Genomic DNA, 10,078 nt, shown 5'->3' with positions numbered 1-10,078 from the left:
TCCTACTTCACAGCTCGTTTCAAGGGGACCATAGTTGATCCTTCAGAAAAATGTTGTCTTGGCAATTTATATTTTTTTATTTGTTGCATTAAAATGAAAAAAGTGACCACAAATGGGCTTTAATTGTGTTTTTTAACCGTCGTACATAAAAATTTACATAAAGCTTTCAGGCCTAATTGAAGTAAGAAAAAAATATGAAAAAGCCCACAAAAATTGCAAAGGAAAGGGATAGAAAGAGAGAAAGCATAAAACATGATCACAGTTTTTATTCTTTTCTAGATGTGCTTAATCATCAGTTCCCCAAGAGCCAGGAATTATTCCTCCTTGTTGCGGCAGTTTCTGAACCCAAAAAAAAAGAAGACACTTTCCACCCTAGAACAGATTTCCCCATAATTTACAATATGAACAATATCAAAATGTGAGATTTATCTATCTAAAAGGCTTTCGGATATACAGCTAAAGGAACCATACGTTTGTTTTATCTCTATTTAATTGCTTTTAACATTATGAGAAACTATTGCTAAAATAAAAAAAAATACGCAAAATATACTATATTCTTTTCAAGCTGTTTATACTCAAGCGTTCCTGATGTAAATAAATAATTATAAAATCATAAAATAAAGGTTTCATTATCACTTTGCTTAGGCAAAACCTTTGTATCAATTCGAAAAAAAGAAGTGGAGGAAATGCTACTTCTACGCTAAAACTGCAGGACCCTTTCCAATCGAAATTACTCATTAAAACTAAAAAATCGACAACCCGTTTCCAGATTGTCACTCGTGAGATTCGACTCAAACATTTGATATTTCCATGACTCTTTTTGGTTTACTATCGCAATGGCATTAATCGGTGACATTTTGTACTACTTCCGGAGCACCCCACCCAATTCCTTGTTGTCGGCTGCACACCCCTGCAGCGAGCAACGTCTTACACACAGTGACATTTACCGTGAAGCAGCCCTAGCTGTCAAACTATATAAACAATAAACTTATTCTCAGTTCTATCACTCTATCGAACGCACGTGTTTTCTTATTTCTATCTCGTCCGTCTCCCTCAATTCGTCCGCCGCTCGCATAACCTCTAATAGGTTATGGGCCCAGCCCGAGCCCCACGGAGGATTGAAGGATTATTCGTTCGCGTGCTCGAGGAAGAATTTTTATTTTTGAAGAGTGATTGATTTCGAAAAGTTTCGCGATGGATTTTGCGCGAGTGACGAAATTGTCCGATGGCAACTACGAGTCGTGGGCATTTTTTGTGAAGGCGCTGCTTCGCCGTCTGAAGCTCTGGACGTACGTCGATCCGGGAACTCGTCCTGCTGGGGTGACGGTGGCTGAGTGGATGGTTGGGGATGAAGAGGCCCTAACAACGATTCAGCTGCTGGTGGAGGAAAGCCAGATCGGCTTCATCCGGGACAAGCAGACGGCAAAGGCGACGTGGGAGGCGCTGAAGGCGCATCACAGCAGGCTGCAGCGCGGATCGGAGGAAAGGGTGTTGAAAGTGGGAAGTGTTCGAAAAGTGCAGATGTGTCATCGCTGCGGGGAGCCAGTGGATTCGAAGGATTCAGGCAAAGCGAACACAAAGAAGAGCTTGAAACTGCAAAGTGAAAAAGTGCGTGAAGACGGACATGACAGTTCGTTCCCGTTTGTGAAAAGAGAAGAGCGAAGCCAGCCGAAATCGTGGGTGGTCGATACAGGTGCGACGTCACACTTGACTAGTGACAGAAGTGGTTTCGTCCGGTTTGACAAAAGCGTTTGCCCAGTGATTTCGACCGCTGGCGGGAGTGCGTTGCGCACGGAAGGAATCGGAGATTACGTGCTGCAGTGCGTTGATGGCAATGGACAAAATGTCAAGATTACCCTCACCGACGTGATCTACGCCCCGGAAGTTGAGGGAAGCTTGCTCTCGATTGGAAAACTTGCGACGAAAGGCGTGCAAGCTGAGTTTGATGAGGACAAGTGTTTGTTATTGTTCGGAAGACGAGTGATCGCGACAGCAGACAAAAGCTATGATGGACTCTATCGGCTCAAGCTGGCGAGCGAGAAGTGTGTACAGGTGAAGGACAACGAGCACAAAGAGGATTGTCTTCACACCTGGCACCGCAGATTGGGACACCAAGATCCGGAGACGATTTTTGATTTGGAACGCCAGTGTTTGGCTGCCGGAATCAAAGTGAAGAATTGCGGTCTGCTTGTTAAGTGTGAGTGCTGCGTTGAAGGACAGCTATCGCGGCCACCTGTTCCAGGCTCGAACGAAAAACGGTCCAAAGCGGTTCTTGACGTCGTTCACAGCGACGTGTGCGGTCCCATGACAACATCGCACGGCGGATGCAAGTACTACATGACGATGATTGATGATCACAGCCGGTATACCGTTGTGTATTTCCTCAAGGACTTGTCCGAAGTTGAGCAGAAGATTCAGCAGTACGTGTGTTCAGTGCAGAAGAAGTTCGGCCAGAAGCCAAGGATAATTCGCTCAGCCCGAGAAGGAGAGAATATGGCAAACGGTCTTCGGAAGATATGTGTGGAGGAAGGAATCAAGTTGGAGTTCACGGATGCTAGCAGCGTCATAGACGAGAAGAGGCGTTCGCTGAACGAGATGGGACTTCGCATGCTGTTGGACGCTGGACTAGAACGGAGCTTTTGGGCAGAGGCGGTGAACACTGCGGCGTACATTCAGAACAGACTCCCGTCTACGGCCGCAGAGACCACGCCCTACGAGATGTGGCACTGCAAGCAACCGGATTTGAGTCACATGAAAGTTTTTGGATGCAGTGCATTTGTACGAACGTCAACCCAGAAAGAGAAGCTGATTTTCGTGGGGTATTCTTTTGATTACAAGGCGTACAGACTGTTGGAACCAAAATCCGGCAAGGTCGTGACGAGCCGAGATGTGATGTTCTTGGAATTGGACAATGCAACTGAAGCAGTACAAGCCCAGGCCGAGGAGGTTCTTGTCCGTCTACCGCCGGTAGAGTTGAACGAGTCCGATGACGAATTCTTCGGTTTCGATGATGACACCGATGACGAGCTGCTTAATGATCCAGATCAAGAACGAGCCGAAGCTGTACGTGGACAGGAGGAGAGGAACCGAGTACAGCTTAAGAAGAAGCTTAAGGATCAACAGGAGAGAAAACCCGCTCCAGCTGGATACATCGGTATTGCAGTTGAAATGGCACCAGAGCGGCACAACAACGAAAGACATAAACCATCAACGGCGGATAGCGCTTGGATCAAAGTGCGTCGACGTTGAGAAGAAGTGTTGTCGGCTGCACACCCCTGCAGCGAGCAACGTCTTACACACAGTGACATTTACCGTGAAGCAGCCCTAGCTGTCAAACTATATAAACAATAAACTTATTCTCAGTTCTATCACTCTATCGAACGCACGTGTTTTCTTATTTCTATCTCGTCCGTCTCCCTCAATTCGTCCGCCGCTCGCATAACCTCTAATATTCCTTAGATGTCATCGTTTAGCTTTTTGTAGCAACTGATGGACACGTACGGCACGCCCAACTCAAAGGCGTTATGCGGCCAATACTTGAGCTGGGGTCGACTCTCGGGTCGTTCATCACTGACGAAAAAGTACGCAAACAGCACGCAAGCCGTGTACGCCGAGATAAAGATTAGAATGTGCCAAAATCCATGCAGATACGGGAAGTTGACCCGGGACCAGGCGTCGCAGAACATCCTGTCGTTGATCCAGCAAACGATGGCCAACATCAAGATGGTGGTGTTTCGAACTCCCAACCGGTACACGCGCTTATCTTGGACACTAAAAAATGTGACTTGTAAGTTAGTTTTTTTTTTTTTTGGATACAAGCCCCGAGAATCCTGCGAAACTTACATCTGTAGCTCCTTGTACAGAAGGTACGTGGCGGGGATGGCCAACAGCATCAAGGCGAACGCGTTGATAGCCGGGTAGCACACGGAAAGGGCCGTGGCCGTCAGAGAAAACACCGACATCGAGATACAGAACCGTTTTCTACAAGAAAATGTTTGATGTTAACCCAATTTAAACCCAACTACTAATAATAAATTACCTGGAGTGCTTGAAAACCCGCGGAAAGTGTCTCCGGGGGCAGAATAGACTGAGCGTGGCCATGAACACCCACAGAATGGTAAGCTCGTCCAGTAGCTGGCCGAGCAAGCTGAGCGTGGCATGGAAGTACGCCGAGCTGAGGCCCACCACGATCAGCAGGATCCAGATCATGTGAATAGCGGGCTGGATGAACCGGCCATAGTCCTTGAACAGATAGATCAGAAAGGGAGGGCCCACCAGGAAGAGGATGTTGCTGACCTGTGGAAAGTGTTAGTGGTTTTCTATTTGAAATTGTAAAGTTTGTTTGTAATTCTTAATCTTAATTCTTAAGAGACAGTATTTGTAAATATTGCTCGGTTTGTTCTAGAGGTCGAATCGAGGTGCTCCGATTTAGATGAAACTCATGCCAAATATGAGCCCTCTACGACAAAGGGAAGTGGGGTAAAACGGGCTTTGAAATTTGAGGTCCAAAAAACCTAAAAAAAATAAAATTGCTCGCATTTCCGTAAAATTTCATCAATTCCAACTCTCTTAGATGCATTCGAAAGGTCTTTTGAAGCGCTTCAAAATGTGCCATAGACATCCAGGATTGATTCGACTTTTTCTCTTAGCTTTTACAAATTACTGTCAAAAATGGTTTTTTTTTAAACCTTAATATCTTTTTGCAACAGCCTCCAACACCCATACTCCCACAGGTCAAAAGATAGGTAATTACATGGACTATAAGCCTACGGTGTTAACTTTTTGGCCAATCGCAGTTTTTCTCATAGTTTTTCGATTTTTCTAGAACAAACATTTTACAACGTTAGTTTTTGCCCTGTAGGCCGCCATAGCGGCACTTTTCAGTCTCATTTTTGTCATATTCGGAATCCTCGGACAATTTCACGTAAGTTAGTAGTATTGGAGTTGTAATTTTGATTTAAAAAAATAAATAAATAAAACATTTTTGAAAAAAGAAATGGATCTTATTTACCCTGTGATCAATACGTCAAATGCTGTATCAAGTAGGCGAAAACCTGTTTTACCCCTAATCCAACAAATTGTTAAAAAATATTTTAATTCATTCTAAATGGCAATTTTTCCAATCAAATTTACAACTCCAATACTACTAACTTACGTGAAATTGTCAAAGGATTCCGATTATGCCAAATTGAGACCAAAAAGTGCCGCTATGGCGGCCTACAGGGCAAAAACTAACGTTGTAAAATGTTTGTTATAGAAAAATCGAAAAATTATGAGAAAAACTGCGATTGGCCAAAAAGTTAACACCTAAGGCTTATAGTCCATGTAATTACCTATCTTTTGACCTATGGGAGTATGGGTGTTGGAGGCTGTTGCAATAAGATATTAATGTTTTAAAAAAATCAATTTATGACAGTAATTTGCAAAAGCCAAGAGAAAAAGTCAAACCAATCCTGGATGTATATAGCACGTTTTAAATTGCTTCAAAAGACCTTTCGAATGCAACTAAGAGAGTTGGAATTGATGAAGTTTTACTGAAATGCGAGCAATTTTAAGATTTTTTAGGTTTTTTGAACCTCAAACTTCAAAGCCCGTTTTACCCCACTTCTCTTTGTCGTAGAGGTCTCATATTTGGCATGAGTTCATCTCATGTATAGACAAACAATCGCTGAAAGTTTCATCCAAATCGGAGCACCCCGATACGACCTGTTACACATTGGTGAAAAACTCGCTCTTAAACTCGAAAAAAATATAGTGAAAATTAAAAATAATTAAAAATTTAATAATTCATTGACGGTCTAGCAACGCTGAGGCCCTAACTTTATTTTGTCAGATTTTTGAGTTCGTCACAAATAAGCAAATAATTAGGAGAAATATACCCATTCTCAAAAATTCATGCCATTTAACAAATACTGTTAAAATAACAGAAAATGTTGTGGAATCTTCTTAAAAAATCCATTTTTGCATAAGAGTTTGATAACAGTTTAAGTTATCATAACAAAATTGGTTATTGGTCTGATATTGGTTGAAAGCCAAAACAACTTGGGAATAACATTTTTTGTTATGGAAGAATAACTCCAACTGTTATTAGGATGATAGGATTAGTTGTTAAAATGACAAAAAATAATAACAAAGATTTGATCGAAGAATAACTAAAAATTTTATTAGTCTGTTATTACAATAACAATCCAATAACAAAAAAAATCATAGCGACGAATAACAAATCCTGTTATAAATAACATTAAAGATTATTGGCCTAGTATTTTCAAATATCAAAAAATGTTATTCCCAAGTTATTTCCGTCTGCTCGGGACCAACGAGTAGAGCAACTTTTTGTGAACATTTCTGTTTATTTTCACTTTTACTAAAATTTATTCTATTCCTTTTACAAGCATTTAAAAAAAATATTTCCCAAGTGTATTCTAATCTGACGAGAATGCACTGGGCCCCGCCCATTTTTCGATTTTCGGCTGAGTTCTTTTTTCTTCCAGCGCTCTTTTGTGTCTGCCTAGTGCTGCCATTTGTGACGAAATTTTAAGCGAGCACTCACCAAAATGGGCATTTATAGAGAGTTTCCTGGCATCACTGGCTCACTCCAACAGGCGCTGCTGGTGGTGTTGGTGGCCACCCTTTGTTCTTTATTTGCCTTTGCCTCTCGCTCGGTTTTCTTCAGCCTTCGATTGGAATAGGTCGTCAAAATTCAAACGTCAAAAGACTTGGCGCGTTTGTTTTTTTGATGGCGCTTGCTAATTATTTACATGTTACGGGATTATTTTTCAAGTGAGTGACTAACTAATGTGCAAAAGAACATGTTGCCGGTAGTTGGAAGCAATTTTATATCTTAAGCGCTTTGTAATCGTTAGCGCAAGTGAAAAGATATTGATGGCGACTTTCGTTAAGTAGTTAAGCTCTCATCTTGCGTGTGCCAACAAAATGATCAGAAATGGTCTCGCAAATTGAAATTATGATCAAAAGTGCATTGAATTTGATCTTTTTTGCCAGAAAATGGCATACATTTGCGTGCTTACTTGAGGCGGTGCTGTTGGTAAGTTTATGGCCAAAATAGTATTTTTGGAGCTTCAATCGAGCATCAAACTCTCCATATGGCAAAGATAGTTTGATTAAAAAGGGTATATTTCCCCTTTTACTGCGCTGGTTGTGTGTGAGCATTGCACAAAGCTTGGCCACCAGCTTGAAGAAGCCGGTGCCGACCAACGCTGCAATCTTGGGATTATGTTACTTTTTGTCACTTTGAATAAGATTTCCAAAAAAGTGTCCATGTGGTTTGTGGATGGTCCCTATTCAACTTGATCCTTAAAATTTACTAGCGACTAAAAAAAAAAATAACCCAGGTTGGCTTGGCCGCTTGAATGTTAGGTCTGATCGAATGGATCGTAATGAAATGACGTAGTGCAAATAAACAGTTATCTTGCCTTTCGCATTTTTTTTCGCAATTATTAATTTTGAGTTTCGTTAATAATCGATTTCGTGTCTTCGGCAAAGTTGTAGGTCAACTGGGTAAGACTTATTTAAAAAAAATAGAATTTTCCGGAAAACCATGACTTTTTTATGGTTCTCCTAAAACAAATAAAAAATATACAAAATTTAAAAAAATACGGGTTTTGGAAAATTGTTTTTTTTGTGAAAAGAGCTGATTTGAACATCTGCAACAAAAATTCTGAATATTCATTTTTTCATTTTTTTCTGAATATTCCTTATTAATGCCTTAAACTTTACCGAAGACACCACATCGATAAAGAAATTCCTTCAAAAGATACAGATTTTCGAATATTTACGTACCATTTTTGTATGGACAGCTGACAGCTGAGTTGTATGGGTGGACCAATGACACAAAATGGCTTCTTTGGTCATAGAGAAGGGCTCCAAAGAAATTAGGCCAAATAAAAAAATAAAAATGCACAAACTCGGCCGATTTCCTAGAGAATTGCTTATTTCGACGCTGTCGTGCTAACTTGTCGCACGTCGCTTTTTGACGTTTTGATGTTTGACCTTGAATAAACAAAAAATAGAGAACGCAATGTAAAGAATAATAAACACGTTTTCTTTGGCTGACCATTCTGTGTATTGACCCGTAGTTTGGTTAAAATTGGTTTTCGAAGTCTCAAGTTATAATTACAAAGGTTTACGGTTTAGGTCAAACGTGTTCTGAACTCAAATACCTTTGACCAGTCGTCGCACTTACATCAATTTTCAGTGTGTGTCAAGTTAGTACGACAAGATTGAAACTTCTTTCATATGAAAGTGACGAAAATGCACGGAGTTTTTTCGGTTTTTATGGAGTATCTCAGGATTGAAATCGAATTTTGGAGATCTGTGAAGGTCAAAAGGTGAGGCATTGTGAGCTGCACAAAAAGGCGTACTCAACTAAATTTGGCCCAAAATGCACGTGCGACAAGATAGCACGACAGCGACGATTTGGTAATGAGTCACTAAACTTGCACTTGATGGACTTGATGCTAAAAAGTGAGAAAATTGAAAATAAGGACGTTTTTTGGTCAAGTTTGATTTGTTTGAAATAACAGTAGTTTATTTTTTGTTTAAAAAATGCACTAGATTTTTTTTTTAAATCTTTTGCTAATGTAAAATTAAATTTATTCGTCCTCCTCTGTAAAAGTATTTGCAAAAGCTGAGAAAGTACTCTAAAATTATTATGATATTTTTTAACATGTAAATAAAAAAAAAAATGCCGTTTGTCAGCTAATTCCACAACTAGCCACGTATAATCAAGTGCTAATTGAAAACATCAGCTTCACCTTACGACAATAATGGTGATAACAAGTCTGAACAACACTTCCCCGACGCGCTCCCCTTCAGCCGGTTTTAAATACTTCCAGATATTATTAGCTCCAATTGCCATTTAGCGAGCAAACGAAAGGCTACCAAGCGCATCACATATCCAGATGTTGATGGTGAAAAATGCATCGATATTATCGATTTCACCCCGTTTAGAACCTCATTTGGCGCTGCACGAGTTTTGCACTGCCGTCGTCATCACATTCTGGCCTGACCTTGCTCGCCACAGCTGTTTTCGCTATACGACGCCAGCTCTAGTGTGTTTGCATTAAGGGGAAACGCTTTGAACTAATCTGACTAGGCTCAGTCAGTATGATAAACGCGATATGAAATGCAGGGTTGTTACGGAGAAGTCGAAAAAAAATCCGCGCCAAATCCGCGCCGTCCCAAAACCCCAATCCGCGCGAAATCCGCGCCATATTAAGAAAAATAATTTCGCGCGCAAACATACAACAGAGTTTTATATAAATTTCATTTTTTATGAAATAATCAAAAACGTATTCGAAAACAAAAATTATGTTCAAAAGCTCCGTCGGAAGGAACACAAAAGTCACAAACGTTTGAATAATGATGTATTCAATAAATACAATTTTAAATCAAGAATAGCCTCATTAGTCCGTATCTAAGAACGAAGAATCTTGAAACTCCGAAAATTATATGGACAAATCTAGGGACAAATTTATTTTTGCTACGATGAAGTAAACCAAAGGGAAAAACCATAACAATAAATTTGATAAAAAACGAAAACCAAATAAAATGAAATTTTTTTTTTTTTTTTTTTTTTTTTTTTTTTTTTTTTTTTTTTTTTTTTTTTTTTTTTTTTTTTTTTTTTTTTTTTTTTTTTTTTTTTTTTGCGGATCGAGGTGGGATAGCCAGGATCAAGTCAGTCCAAGTCCGGTTGTGTAAAGGAACGGTAATGGTCGTGCCAATCACATGCGGATCGCTCGCACTCCATGGGAGCGGGGATTGAGGACATGATTGGGTAGGTTAAAATGAGATTGTGTTTGTGAGAGTATGTAATCGTGTAATGATGTAAATAAGCTAAATCGAAATTTCGTGCTCAATCGCCGCCCCCAATGTTCATTAAAAACCCCATTCGCACAAGTTTTCCAAAATCAGTACTGTAGGTTTTAACTGTCGAGACTGTTAAAACCTACAGAACTGACCCCAAGGAACTCGAGCGAACGGGGTACACTATCCACACACCAACGGACTTTTACTATGTGACCCTTAACTGTTCCAACAAAGGCAAAATTATTAAAAT

General features: G+C 40.3%; 1 protein-coding gene across 1 annotated transcript in view; it reads right to left on the bottom strand.

Moving 5' to 3' along the window:
* Nucleotides 1-472: 472 nt before the first annotated feature.
* The window catches only part of LOC120428544 (alkaline ceramidase), a 31,439-nt gene continuing 21,833 nt past the window's right edge, over nucleotides 473-10,078 (bottom strand). The window contains exons 3-6 of the mRNA XM_052709163.1: nucleotides 4,040-4,296; nucleotides 3,844-3,981; nucleotides 3,458-3,771; nucleotides 473-892 (exon numbers count right to left, since the gene is read on the bottom strand). Coding sequence (XP_052565123.1) covers nucleotides 891-892; nucleotides 3,458-3,771; nucleotides 3,844-3,981; nucleotides 4,040-4,296 — 711 coding nt within the window. The 3' untranslated portion in view covers nucleotides 473-890. The remainder of the gene's footprint in view (nucleotides 893-3,457; nucleotides 3,772-3,843; nucleotides 3,982-4,039; nucleotides 4,297-10,078) is intronic.

The sequence above is a fragment of the Culex pipiens genome, chromosome 2, assembly GCF_016801865.2.
Source record: "Culex pipiens pallens isolate TS chromosome 2, TS_CPP_V2, whole genome shotgun sequence".
Taxonomy (NCBI): domain Eukaryota; kingdom Metazoa; phylum Arthropoda; class Insecta; order Diptera; family Culicidae; genus Culex; species Culex pipiens.
Note: the sequence above shows the minus strand (reverse complement) of the source record. Positions and strands in the feature narration are given on the sequence as shown.